General features: G+C 37.4%; 3 protein-coding genes across 4 annotated transcripts in view; all 3 read left to right on the top strand.

The window, feature by feature from the left end:
• Positions 1-1,759: 1,759 nt before the first annotated feature.
• Positions 1,760-9,030, top strand: Pfrx (6-phosphofructo-2-kinase/fructose-2,6-biphosphatase). Of its 2 annotated transcripts, none has more exons than XM_018510860.1 (7): positions 1,760-2,076; positions 4,140-4,567; positions 4,873-5,244; positions 5,577-5,678; positions 5,753-5,987; positions 6,686-6,813; positions 6,998-7,084. In XM_018510860.1, the coding sequence occupies exons 1-7, from the start codon at positions 1,893-1,895 to the stop codon at positions 7,004-7,006; spliced, it is 1,458 nt and encodes a 485-aa protein (XP_018366362.1). In that variant the 5' UTR covers positions 1,760-1,892; the 3' UTR covers positions 7,007-7,084. The 2 variants fall into 2 exon arrangements, with proteins under 2 accessions (XP_018366362.1, XP_018366361.1); XM_018510859.1 differs by lacking the exon at positions 6,998-7,084 and adding an exon at positions 7,994-9,030 and having other exon boundaries at positions 1,762-2,076.
• A 1,064-nt stretch (positions 9,031-10,094) lies between these two features.
• Gas41 (YEATS domain-containing protein 4 Gas41) lies at positions 10,095-11,301 on the top strand. The gene is made up of 4 exons (XM_018510873.1): positions 10,095-10,287; positions 10,494-10,775; positions 10,864-11,044; positions 11,129-11,301. Exons 1-4 carry the CDS (start codon positions 10,240-10,242, stop codon positions 11,299-11,301), a joined length of 684 nt encoding a protein of 227 aa, XP_018366375.1. The 5' UTR covers positions 10,095-10,239.
• A 1,095-nt stretch (positions 11,302-12,396) lies between these two features.
• LOC108763351 (solute carrier family 25 member 35) overlaps positions 12,397-14,316 on the top strand; it is a 3,842-nt gene continuing 1,922 nt past the window's right edge. Inside the window, exons 1-2 of the mRNA XM_018510869.1 lie at positions 12,397-12,540; positions 13,704-14,085. Coding sequence (XP_018366371.1) covers positions 12,518-12,540; positions 13,704-14,085 — 405 coding nt within the window. The 5' untranslated portion in view covers positions 12,397-12,517. The remainder of the gene's footprint in view (positions 12,541-13,703; positions 14,086-14,316) is intronic.

The raw sequence follows: 14,316 nt of genomic DNA, 5'->3' as shown, positions 1-14,316 counted from the left end.
TGACCATAGACTTATGACTTATAAGATAGACGGAGCATTCGTACGGGAGTCGGGAGAAGCTGAAGACGTGATAGAAAGAGAAAGAAACAGTCGCGGAGTAGTTCTCTTCCTTTCTAGTAGTGAATTGATTGGTCGCCTTACGCTCAAGCTAATTGGTCCCCCACCGCTCACTGTAAAAGAGGGAAACAACTACGTCTGGAGTTCAAGGCCCGTCTACAATACACGGAGTAAGAAGTAAGAGTAAGAAATTGACCAATCACAGTCGATTATTCTTCTCACATTCGACTGTGATTGGTCAATTTCTTACTCTTACTTTTTACTCCGTGTATTGTAGACGACGCCTTATTGTACGCAGGCCCTAACTTATACTCAGCTGATATTTGATAGGTTGAAATCTTAATATTTGTTCTATTGTGTGTGCGCAGGCCCCAGAGACTCGCTAAATTTGAAAGAGAAAGGAGAAAAGGGCATGTACATATATACCTATACATTATTCCATTATCATCTACAATATAATTATTAATTTTTTATTTGAATGCTCTATATATTGCGTTCTTGCAATATTTTGGAAATATGCGCTATGTAATATACTGGTTTGTATCTGAAATAGTCCTCTATAAAAATATTAAGATTTGGATTTGAGCTCAAATAAAGAATATAATATGAATTCTAGATTTTTGTAGCAGAATTTGTTGTATTTCTTATCCTTCTCTCCCCTCTCTTTTTCTTTAGCATCTGTAATACGTAATACTTATATACTTGTTTTAGTAAATGTGTAGAGAGATAACAGCGATAAAAAACTACTTCTATATGACGTGGACGGAGTAACCAGATGGAGATACCATACATGGAAAAACATGCTATTGCTAAAAAAAAGTGATTACTCACCAATTTATTCTTTTCCTTTTCATTTTAGTTTACAACTTAAAAAATGACACGAATAATGTCGAAACGTTATAATTTATCTTCTTTTGAAGAATATTGTAAAATTTTAGAAAAATTTGATATACTAAGCAAATTAAACTTGTTTTAATTTAATAATTTTGATTGAAATATTGAACTTGTTAGGATCCAGAATATATTTGGAATAAATTTGACATGGTTTTGTGACGCTTATTACGATAGATTTACGAATATATACCTAACTTTTGTGTGAAACAATTAAATGATAAATATTTAAATATAATATGTATTTATAATTCTCGTGTATACAGGATCTCATTCTACTCCACAACTACTGGCCTGCAATTCCTGCAACTGGCAAACCAACATGTGACAATTCCCTAACAAGTAAGTAATCCATGAGTTTGCACACGACGTATAGTCATTTCGGCTTGAAAAATTCTTGAAAGTTTCTGCGAAATCGTATATCTGATTACTTAAATATTTTATACTTTGAATATACTCGGATAATGGATACGATATATAGACTTCCTTTCTTCTAGGTAAGGAGCTCTCAGTGTTGGATTTCTTGTCCTATCGGGTCAGGAAGAGGCTCATCTTAATTCTCAAGCGCTGTGGCAATCTAGATTATCTGGAAGTGTGAATCAGAGGCGCCATCGGCGGGACACGATCATACACAACGGGAGTAACGGAACAGGGTCTGTTTATCGCAGACCTAACCCGGCCCGGCGCGGCGCGGCCCGGCCCGGAGCTGCCCGAGCACGAAGCACGGAGCAGTGAGCACCTCTCTCCGCCCCCGCCCCCGTCACAGCAGTCTCGCGGTTTCACCGCTCTGATAGGTGACGTATATGATATACCCGTGGACGGTGGCGGTGGCGGTGGCGGCGGCTATCTGCCAACCATTCGTCGTTCGTGCTCGTTCCTGGTCGGTCAGTACGCGTAGTCGACTGTCGACACAGTGTGTCTGTCTGATTCGGGGTAGCTTGCACATGAGTGTATGCAAATCTCCACCGTTCGCTCTCCATCTCGCTCCGGCTCTCTCTGTCTCACGTCGTCTCTCTTCTTCACGGCGGGACAGATTGGCTCCGCGGAAGATGACCGACTCCGAAATCGAGATGCATTACACCCCACCGACGTCGGATACCATCCAGACGAAACCGTTCCCGATTCGAGGTAATATTTTGAGGGTCTCTTCACTCTCTCTTCTCTCTCTCTCTCTCTCTCTCTCTCTCTCTCTCTCTCTCTCTCCCCCCCCTCTCTGCCCCTCTCTTCCCCTCTCTCCGGGTGCGCACCGCTATATACCTATACCTTTCTCCTTCCCCCTCCCTCCTTCGCCACCCGCACTCGTAACTCTCGTAAGATCGACATCGAACACGTGCGAGGAACGTGAGCTCGCGGTTGCGTTTCGGAGCAAGTTCAAGGTCTCCGATCTCGCGGTCAATGTACCGGGTGTCTTCTCCCCTGTAATAATGCGATCATCGCACCGGCTGTCTCCGTATCGCGCGAGATACAATCGAGCGGATCGAGTCTCGTCAGATCTCGTCAGATCTCGTCACTCGTCACTCGTCACTCGTCGCCGGAAAGCGCAGGAGCGGGAAAACTTGTACCTACCTTCGACTCACGCCACAACTCCCACAAGCGCGAATTCCCCTTCGACATTTAACCATATCACGAATATTTTGCAGAAATGACAAGACAATCCTATTTGTTTACGCTTGATACCTCCTTAACTCTCCGATCTCCAAAACGATCAATCTAATCGGAGGGACACGAACATTAATTAAATGATGATCGATTTCGTCGGAAGATCTTGTAATTGCTCATCGTTTTATTGCATCCTTTCAATTATTATGCAATTCTTTTTTCACTAACATGTCTATATTAGCATACATTTAGTTTTTAGTTTAACAGGAAAAAAAGTTGTTAGATAACAAAAAGAAAGAACCAAATATTTATCTCTTCCCAGATAGCGCGTCGAACATTTATACAGTATAATATCGTATAGTAACGTTATAACGTTATAACGTTGTTCTTAGTCACTGTCCTCCCGGAGAAACATTTCGACAAGCAGAATATATACTTGATGTGTGCATATCGCGTTGAGACTGCAAGATAAATTATCACTTTTTGTTCCACTAGCAACCTTGAGCAGTCGAGGAATGATTCGTGAATAAGCCAAAAACAAAAAGAATCTCTCTTATAATATCCGAGTTTACTGACGGAATTAGCTATGTATCATTTCCTTCGTGTACGAGGATAAACAATTTGATATACGCATATTATCGCTTTTCGAAGAAACAAACTCATTGATAATGCGCTAAGCGCATTAAATATATCCGAGGAGGAAGAATAAACATCCTTAAAAAAAATCCATAGGTATATCCATAGGTATATATAAAATACGATTTATTTATGTATTTCTAATCTTGAGCCGATAAAACTGACTACGTATATATATTTAAAATTATTATTTTAACTTTATTTTGATATCACTTTTATTGAAGGTATGCGAATGCGAAATGGAGACTGCAAACTGTAAACCCTTCAGGCAGAATTATATTTGTCGACGGACGATTAACAACGATATGTGATTGGAATAATTATATGAATTTAAAAGGAAAAGTCAAAAGAGTACTTCGGACGAATTCCAAAGTATCTTATCTCATTTTTCAACTAAATTATATCTCGATATTCCTGATATTCGAGATTCATGATTAGAAAATTAGTAGAACCATCGAGTATGTATTATACAGTCTGATCATCACGCCAAGAGATGCCAGATTTCAACGAAAAATAGTTTTCCAAGTGTGTCTTGTATTGGTGATATATGATTAGATCTAGTTTCGTAAGAGAGTTAAAAGACGTGGCATATATATACATAGATAACAAGGATCAAATTATGTAACTGCAATTTTTTAAGCTAAATTACAACTGATAGTATCAATTGTCGAACGGACATCTGTTGCATGTAGAAGCGCGAAATGTAACATATCTCGATACTACAATATTGAATCGGATTTTGGGTTATCGTATTGATATTGAAATTAATACAGTCTATCAATCCATGGGTATTTGTGCCTGATAATATTTATACATATATAATATCTAAAAATAGCTCTATCAATCGAGGGATTATTAATGATCCCTCGGGCATTTAATTTTCTGCGTCCAATATTCGTCCTTATTAGATGTCCTTTTATATATATATATTTTTCATATTTTTATCTCTTTTACAGGTGAACGTGCAAATTTCGTGAATAAGCCTCATGTGATCGCGATGGTCGGTCTGCCGGCCCGCGGCAAGACCTACATATCCAAGAAGTTGTGCCGATACCTCAATTGGATCGGTATCAGCACAAAGGTTTTCAACTTGGGCGAATATAGGCGGCATGCTACCACCGCCTATCAGTGCCACGAGTTCTTCCGTCCCGACAACATAAAGGCTATGGCAATACGCACGCAATGTGCGAAGGACGCTCTAAATGACGTCTGCCAGTGGCTGGAGAGCGGTGACGGAGAAGTGGCCGTCTTTGACGCCACCAATTCTACGGTCGACAGACGTCAGCTGATACGCGATATCGTCGTACGCAAGATGGGTTTCAAGCTATTCTTCGTCGAATCGGTGTGCAATGATCCAGAGATCGTCGAGCAGAACATTATGGAAGTATGTACTTGAGAAATAGTCAGAGATAGCGATTGGACAATAAGTTATTTGTATATTGAGAATTAATATCAATTTTAATTTAACGTATATATATACACGTAACTTTTTTAAGATGGTTAATGAGATTAATAAAGAGATTTTTTTAAAAAAGAAGCAGAATATATGTGTGTATGAAAATATCGATTGGTTGTAACGTTGCAGTAGATTAATATGTTCGTAAATTAATATTAATATATAATTGATTTAATAGATATATGATTGATAAACACAAGTATTTATTTAAACGTTCCAATTCTGTTATCCAGGTGAAAGTCAGTAGTCCGGATTACGCGAACATGAAGAAGGAGGATGTGCTTGCGGACTTTATGCTACGAATCGAACATTACCAGGAACGATATCAGCCGTTGGACGAGGAACGCGAGAGCGACTTGTCATTCATGAAAATATACAACACCGGCGAGAAGGTGCTGGTCCATAAGCACGAAGGCCATATACAAAGTAGAATAGTTTACTATCTTATGAACATTCATATTGTGCCACGCACGATTTACTTGACCAGGCATGGTGAGAGCTTGATGAACCTCGAGGGCAGGATAGGCGGGGATTCGGACTTGAGCGAGCGGGGACATGAATATGGCAAGGCTTTAGCAGATTACATCAGTAATCAGAATATACAGGTAATCCTCCTTGACCTTCTTACAACGCATATTTTATCGATTTATTAATTTTATACACGCGCGCACACACACATAGTCACATATGTCGCGATAAAAACTTTTATTTGATTTTAATTCCGATTATAATAATCTCATCTTTAAATAATATGAGAATAGATAGAGATATGTATAATCATTTTTATCATTCAATGATCAAAGTGCGCATATTTTTTTATATGCATTATACAAGCACCGTATTATTCTCTGCATGTTACTTTAATCACACTCGACTCTTGAAATAATCTCGCTTCGCGTATTATGTTAAACAACATTATATATCTGCATATATATAGGGCTTAAGAGTTTGGACTAGCTGGCTGAAAAGGACCATTCAAACTGCGGCTGACGTAAAGGCACCGCAGGAAAGGTGGAAGGCTCTCAGCGAAATTGACGCTGTAAGTTAAAGCATTAGATAGACTAGCTAATTAAGCAATTTCTTACCTTTGTCTCTCTTTGTGGATCAACCTAGGGTATTTGTGAAGAAATGACTTACGAAGAAATTTCCTCGAAATATCCTACGGACTTTGCCGCGAGAGATCAAAACAAATTCTCCTATCGTTATCCAAGGGGAGAAAGTTACGAAGATCTTGTTGCGCGACTGGAGCCTGTGATAATGGAACTGGAACGTCAGGGTAACGTTTTAGTTGTCAGTCATCAAGCGGTCATACGGTGTTTACTCGCTTACTTTCTGGACAAGAGTGCAGGTCAGTAAACGTATTTTAATCATAACACGTTTTAATTTATCATCAATATCTCATAGGATATTGAAATTTGTTCTCTTGCTCTCTTGATTACTTGCACGCGCAAATCAAATGATACAATCACCTATGATATACGTAACATGATGACGTCCAAGAATGAAGAGATTGGAATGTCAAGATGTTAAACGCAACTTTTGACCTTCGACGTATTAAAATGTGTCGAGAAAAGAAATGACAAATAGTCATGCACGCAAAAGCGGATTATAGTGACGTAATTATTCGTTTTGTTCAGCGAAGTAACTCATTCTTCCTACGCAGTATGCGATTCCTCCTTTCATATTCCATTGATATGGCACGAAAAGCATATATTTAACATAAAATGCTCATAAAAATAAAAAATTATTTCTATATTATAGTTAATTAATTCTAATACATTACTTTTTAAATACGAAGCGCCACTACGGTCTGAATGTTAAGATGTTGAACTATTATATATGTATATTCATTTTAATATTAATAATCCCCCCAAATTTCCCAAATTTAATCTTAAAAAACTGTAATAAACTTATTGCGAAAAATAGCATTCAGACCGTAGTGGCGCTTCGTATTTAAAGTAATATTTCAAACATAACGGTCTTATTTCCAATCTTATTATTAATTCTAATACAGTTCATTTAAGTTGTTTTTTTTTCTTATTTCAGATGAATTACCGTATTTAGAAGTACCTTTGCATACCATTATGAAATTAACACCGGTCGCCTATGGTTGCAAGGTGGAACATATTCGACTACCAATAGAAGCTGTGGACACTCATCGACCGAAACCAAAGGTAGAAATTATCATAATAAAGTCGTAACAACTGTATCTTTCTCCTTCGAGTGCGCTTTACTTGCTGAAAGTAGAGATGACGAAAGCAAGTACCTTGCTGTTTGCTTGCAAATTTTCCGTTACCAATACTTTATGCCAATAAAATATGTAATTCCTATGCGCTGCTTATGTTTTAATGTTCCCAGAATACCTGACCCTGTTAGCTGTAGTGGAAAAACGGACTATTTTCTTGTATCTAATCAAAACCTCACCCTAGAATCATCTGCATCCGTCAAAAAAACCACTTTCATAAATTAAAAATTCGTCGCATGCACTTTTCCTACGGACCTGGGACAAATATGTCACTTGTGTGTTTTACTCCAAATTTTATGTTTATATTATGTATATAAAATTGTATTGTTATACATATATAATTGTCGCATAACGTCAGTCTTGTGTGAAATTGTAAAAAGATAATTATTTGTAATCGTATTCTTGCTGGACAATTATTAATCTTTAGATTTATCTATTCATAATTTTTTCAGAAAGTATAAGTATAAAGCATCGACATTGCGGAATCGTGATGGTACCAAATGCTAATGTGTATTCCTATTAAGCTTATTCACAGCGATACGATAAGTTTTTATTAAACTCGTACTTATCAATGTGTGTGTAATGATTGCATAATGTAGGTAATTTAAACATATTTATGATATTTTGATCGCTTAGAGAAAAGTAATGAATTGATTTATGTTAAATTAAATAATATATTCTTGTAGTTAAAAAACTTGTGAAATTAATTAATTATTTGGTCAAATTAATTATAAAAGATTATCAGAATGCAAATGTAGACGAAAAAGGTGAATGGATTGCATCTCCTGATACACAAGACAAATTGTACTTGTACAATTATATTCGTGTGTACGATAACGGGTGATAGCATCGTGATCAGCAAAGGGTTATTCGTGAAAGGGTCAAAGACCTGCACCGAAGCTGTAGCATAGCATCTGATCTCGATTGTTTTAATACGCTAATAAAATCTCTTTTTTTTTTCGCAAACCTGCTGTAGAGCATGTATCTTCGATAGAGAAACATCCTGCTCAGCTGCGTCTACATGTAGATTGCTCTTTTCTTTCCGCAAAATGCACACATATATTTTCGGCAAACGCTAAAATGCCCGTTGTGGAACTTTGAATTTTCAGATCCCAGGATATCTGGAAGAGCGATTCCGAGGAAAGGGGAAGGTACTATGCACGTGATAACAACGAATTTCACGGCGCAGCTATTCCCTACCGTTGATATACCAAGACGTTGAAGCAGCGTAAATTCGGCAGCTGACTTCTCGCGCGCGTGAATCGGCGCGCACCCGAGCCCTTTTCTTCCTACATGTGTCAAAAGCGAGACGAGGCGCGATCGGCGCAGATCGGATGTATCCTATGAATCCTAGATAGGGCACAGACGCGGAAGATCCTCCGCGACGACGCAGATCCTGTGAGACGGGATATCGGACACGGACGTACTGCGCGCGTGTGATTTTTATATTTTTCGATCGCCGTCTAACTAGATAGTGAGAAGAACGTATGTGATAGAGGATGATTGTCGATGAGAAGAGGAAGAGTCTGTCAGCCCGTGTACACGTACACGCGTCTTTTGCACGACGGATGATTCTTTTCTTTTTCTTTTTCTTTTTTCTTTTTTCTAGACAAGCGTTCTCTGATCAGCGCGTGCTTTGAAGTGTTTGCTTCTTGCCGAAGAATTAGGTACGATATATTTATATCGTACCATAAAACAATACTTAGACGATAGACGTACCGTGGTTCCAACACACAAGTCTATACAATCCTACTCTCATTCGGCGGATACGTACTTCGAAGTGCTCGCTCGCGAATCTGAAAGCAGATATATATTCCTTTTTTACCTCCATATTTCAAACATTATCTCGGAATTGTCGTCGGATGCTTTTCAGAGCGACTCCGAAATGGATCCGAATATCCAGTAAAATTGTGACATTGATAATAATACTCGACTACGTAAAAGTATCGAGATATAATAGTACAATACTTTAGATTGTGCGATAATACTTCCGATCAAGCTAACGAATACGTTACAGTTCAATCCATTCTAACATGTACGTTACGATCTTGTATATTAAGTAGCTGAATTACGTACGAATTTCGATATGGATATGTATCTCGATCATTGAGAAACATAATAATAAATAACACATGCAATTTTATGAGTTCGCACCTACTGATTTATAGCGTATTCGATTTACTGACTCGACCCGACTCCGAGTCAACAGTCTGTTCTTTTCAGCTGCATTTCTTACACAATTTAGCTCTTCTTTTGTGCAGCTAAACAGAACAGACTGTTGACTCGGAGTCGGGTCGAGTCAGTAAATCGAATATGCTATTAGATGTTCCTATATTTAATGAGTTATACGTGTATTACGTAGAAGATTTATTCTCTATATATAACATACGTGTATTTATATATATAAGTACATGCGCTATATTTATTTATGAGAAAATGAATGAGTTTTCAATGTTTTCATCCGATATAAATGATGGAACATTAATGCATTAAAAGTGGTAATATTATGTAAACATTTTCTTCAATATTAAAAGGTAAGCGTGTTTTTTTTTTTAAGAGAATGATATACAAATCTCGTAAAGGACATTTTCTGATTGGGAAGCGAAATTATGTAAAATAAAATTTTATTTTATTTTAGTTATTAAATTATATTTATTTTCTTTCAAAAATTTATTAGTCGCGACGGCCATGTTGGAACCGTGACGTCATAAATCTCGAGCGGTTGCGAATAGCGTTCGAGTAGCATATATACCAATATACCTTCGATGTCGATCTGAATAAATTAAAGGAGTGTGTCGAGTTTTAAGTGTCCCTATAAAAATCGGACTGAGATCGAGAGATCGTGTCCGAGCACTCCGAGCCCTATTAATAATCTCGATAACAGTGGATTCGCTATGATACTAATTGTATCAACTTTTTTTTTGTATTTGACGGGGAGCTCGTCCCCAAACTATATAATCATTACGATCACTTTTTAGAAGAAAAGCACAAATACGTGCATACGTATATACTGGGTGCTTTCCATTTGATGACACAAGTCGACATAAGCGTCGTTCTATCTTTGTCACTCTCTGAATGTCAACAAGGATAGAATGAGACGCTTGTGTCGATTGCGTCATTAAGTGGAAAGCAGCCACTGTGCGCTGATATGCCGCCATATTAATTTCTAATATTTCCGACCGGCGTCCGTTAGATAGCGCTTGGGAATTGAGTGAATATTTATTATTTATGTTGGCGGAAGAAAAATTATAAGGAGCTTTTGAAAGCTTGGAATTTAAATAACTCTTTCAAGTTGTGACTTTGTTGTGACCGATAACTTGCGAGATATTGTCATTTCAAGTTTATCGCGAGGGCAATGGCGTCCACAAACGAGTTCGGTCCAGATTCTGGTGGTAGAATAAAGGTAACCTAAAAAATTAACAAACTGTCAGTAGCACAAACTATACTTATAATAGGCCTGTTCTTTTTTCCTCCTGAAGAGAAAAGGAAGAAAGATGAACTGTTGTGCAAAAGTTCAGCCAAAAAGAACAGGCCTAATAAGTTTGCCACGAAGATTCGTTTAATAAAAATTGACATATTACTATATATTAAGTGATTTACTCCTAACAGGGAGTTACAATAATCAAGCCTATAGTTTACGGAAATGTGGCACGGTACTTTGGCAAAAAGAGAGAAGAAGATGGTCACACGCATCAGTGGACCGTGTATGTCAAGCCATATAATAACGAGGACATGTCCACCTACGTGAAGAAGGTGAATTTCAAGCTGCATGAGAGTTATAACAATCCTAATCGGATTGTGACAAAGCCACCGTACGAATTGACGGAAACTGGCTGGGGAGAATTTGAGATAGTCATTAAGATTTATTTTCATGATCCAAACGAACGTCCCGTAAGTGAAAAAGCTTGCTGTGAGACTAAAAATTTCCAAATCTAATTGTTATTTCATTAGCTGTAAAAAATGTGCGAATTAATTTCAGGTAACAGTATATCATATATTGAAATTGTTTCAATCGACGCCCGAGATACAACTGGGAAAGAAGAGTCTAGTATCTGAATTTTATGAGGAGATAGTTTTTCAGGATCCAACAGCCTTGATGCAACATCTACTGAGTTCTAGTAGGCCAATGACGCTCGGAGCTTGGCGACATAATACAGACTGTTTGTATTCAAATCATGGGTGTATACTGTATATTTCATCTTGGTTTATTTAATGATAATTTAATAAATTTATAATTATTGCAGTTGAAGCACTGAAGGAATCTACGATGAAAGATATTATGGAGGCACGCAACAAGATTAGACTCGAAGTGATAGATTTAAAAGAGAAATTGACTCTGGCAAAAGAGACTATTGCAAAATTCAAGGAGGAGATTGCAAAGATTTCCAAAGCTGGCGGAAGTTTATCTGTCGCGTAATGATATTATTTTAAAATTGAAATAATGATATTTGTCGACTTTTGCTTCAACAAGTATAAAATTTTTTCCCATGTATAAAGTGTATATAATTTCGTAATTATAACTTAATAAATTTTATTTTAATTAATTTCTAAGTCATAAAAAATTCCATTTCATTGTATATATTCAACATTACTGGTAAGATAATAAACTTCTCTGTTTTCAACATGAACAGTTTTCATTAGTCGTACTCGCAATGAAAACTTGCTTCTATTTTCTAATGTAATGTTTTTTTTTTATGATCTAGCTCGTTTAGTCAAGGAGGCTACCTGTACATGCAAAAGAAAACTATCCGAAAAATTTGCAAGTGAAATAATGTCAAGATTTTTCATTATGTTTGTGTGACAGCACTGATTTTAATAGATAAATAGTCCATTCCTATGTTTGTAATTTCGTTTAATAAGTCGATGTATAGTGTAACGCGCGAATAATTTCTCAACTCGTGAAGACACAATATTGAGACGATAATCAAAAGTTTAGCGACGTGTTTTTCGAATATCAAGAATTCTTGAAAGAAGAAATTTAGAATTACAATACTAAAAAAGATGAAACAGAGTAAAGATGAGTATATGAGAAGATCCGTTTAAATAGAAATATGGTAGATAAACATTGTTTGGATCGGAAACTGAAATCCCAACGGAAAAGATAAAAACGGAGCAAAGGTCAGCACATGGAAAGAATGGGATCCATAATCGATAGGAATGAGGATTGGAAAATATTTCAGATAAAGATTCGAAAACTTTTTCTTGGATGGACAACCAAATGGTTGTAACGCAGATTGAAATTTATCGGGATGTTATCGATATTAAGCAGTTTGTTAAAGAGAAATTATTCGAATAAACGCGACTTTGAAAATATTTCGAGATATGAAAAATGCCATGTTTACGTCACGAGTCGGGACACACGTGACGCAATTCGATAATACGTTAATATGACTGGTAAATAGCAGTTATCGCGTGTATGTAACAATGAGGAGGGTGCAGGGGATGTGTGATGTAAATGTATGTTAGGATCGCTTGTGTGTGTGTGTGTACCGTGTACGAACGTGAGGCGCACGCGACTTAGACTTTACGTTCGGCGCTGCATCCGATATAAACTACCGTTGCTCCCCGGTGAGAGTAACTGAAAAAAAATCGGCTGTTTCTCGCTTCTCTTCCGAGGACCGAGAGACGGAAAGATGAGCACGGCGACCAAGAAAACGTAAGAAATTGTGCGCGATCGTTTTCATTCATTACATCGGTTAATTGTGCGGTCACGTACGTCGATTCGTGCTGGTGCATGCTGGTGCATGATCTGCTGCGCACTTCCGTTTCACAGTCCCCTGCTCCCCCTCGTGATCCTCGATCATCGACTATTCTTGACCCAATTTCACCTTATGTGTCGCCTAACTCACGGCCGCGTCGGCGTGCTATCAGTGATTCACGAGTGTTATGTAACAATCAACCGGCCAGTCACTCTGACACGGATACGTAAAGTGCGAGATGTTACTAATAATTAAAAGTCACTTTTCTTTCCTGATATATTCCTGATATACGGTTAAAGCTGCCGGCGCGGCGTAGATACGATCCCTTAACGAAAACGTCGAGAAACGTTCGATGGTTCGATTTCGAGTTATGATTCAATAAAATACTACTGTTTGAGTGATTAAATAAATTCTTTAAATCTTTCAAACTTTATTTTTCGTAGATTTGCAGTTTAAAAACCGACGAGTGCAATGATTTTCTTTCCTTCATCTCAATGAAATACCTATCATTTCAAAAGACGATGGAGAATTAATACATGAAAAGTGGCTCAATAATATAAGTCAGGGTCATTTTGTGTATATAGTCGTGTTCAATAACTTTCAGAAACACGAGTGAGAGTACCTAATCGATAGCAATTAACTTACTTTGTGTGAAGATATTCTCATCACAAATTAATAATTTTTTGTTATAGATATTAAGCATTTTTTATCAATTTATCCAAATTAAATAATATTTTCTTCAAGTATTATATGTATAAATTAAGTGATTTATTTTATTCTTAACAGGCAAATATTTCAGAAATATGCAATTTTATCAAGAACATTTCAAGTAAAAGTATTGTACAATATAGAGGGAGATGTACAATTATGGTATCGTTGATATACATACACAACTTTTACTTGTAATGTTTTTTCTTTTTCCGTGAGATTGTGTATTTAAAAATATTAAAAAATATTTGTCCGTCAAGATTAAATTAATAAATCATTTCGTATAATTTGTAATTATATAGAAAAGAGATTTTTCATCAGTTTTTAATACTTTTGATATAAATATTATTTTACTATATTGCACGTGATGTGATCTGATTGATCTGTTCCGTGCTCTTTGACTGTCCTTCAGGCCGGGCGTGGAGTTCGGAATTGGTGCCTTGGCGGCGGTGGGGGCCGGCTTCTTCACGAATCCCGTGGACGTGGTGAAGGTGCGGCTGCAACTGCAGGGTGAACTGGAGGCGCGAGGCTCGTACCAGAAGATATACAAAAACACCGTGCACGCCGCGTATCTGATAGCTAAGCACGAAGGGGTATTGGCTCTACAAGCGGGAATTGTGCCCGCGCTCGCCTTCCAGGTGGTGCTCAACGGTATTCGCTTGGGCGCATACAAGTCTGCCCAGAGATACGAGCTGATCATTGACAAACAAGGCAATACCGATGTTCTACGGACCACCCTGGTGTCTGGCACGGCCGGCTGCGTCGGCGCCGTCTTCGGCAGTCCGTTTTATCTGGTAATCTTCCCTTGAGCAGAACGAATCACGATAACGGCAAAATGAAATCAAATCGTTATTGATGGAAAAGTGACTTTTAGAAATTATTTTACAGTAATTTTTGATGATAAATAACGTACACTAACTTTTATTCTAACTTGGAAAGTCTCTTCGTCTGTTGAAATTATAACTTCAAACTGACTGTTCTTTCTTTCGAATTCATATCAAATTATGTATATCATATTGATTGCA

The sequence above is a fragment of the Trachymyrmex cornetzi genome, unplaced genomic scaffold, assembly GCF_001594075.2.
Source record: "Trachymyrmex cornetzi isolate Tcor2-1 unplaced genomic scaffold, Tcor1.1 scaffold358, whole genome shotgun sequence".
In the NCBI taxonomy this organism is placed as follows: Eukaryota; Metazoa; Arthropoda; class Insecta; order Hymenoptera; family Formicidae; genus Trachymyrmex; species Trachymyrmex cornetzi.
This window is presented reverse-complemented; position numbering and strand designations above follow the sequence as displayed.

Coding starts and splice junctions, on each gene's coding strand:
- Gas41 (XM_018510873.1), top strand. CDS start 10,240: ATGGCGTCCACAAACGAGTTCGGTCCAGATTCTGGTGGTAGAATAAAG. Junction 10,288..10,493: donor ATTCTGGTGGTAGAATAAAG/GTAACCTAAAAA, acceptor TACTCCTAACAG/GGAGTTACAATAATCAAGCC. Junction 11,045..11,128: donor TTGGCGACATAATACAGACT/GTTTGTATTCAA, acceptor TAATTATTGCAG/TTGAAGCACTGAAGGAATCT.
- Pfrx (XM_018510859.1), top strand. CDS start 1,893: ATGAGTGTATGCAAATCTCCACCGTTCGCTCTCCATCTCGCTCCGGCT. Junction 4,568..4,872: donor TCGAGCAGAACATTATGGAA/GTATGTACTTGA, acceptor TCTGTTATCCAG/GTGAAAGTCAGTAGTCCGGA. Junction 5,679..5,752: donor CTCTCAGCGAAATTGACGCT/GTAAGTTAAAGC, acceptor GGATCAACCTAG/GGTATTTGTGAAGAAATGAC.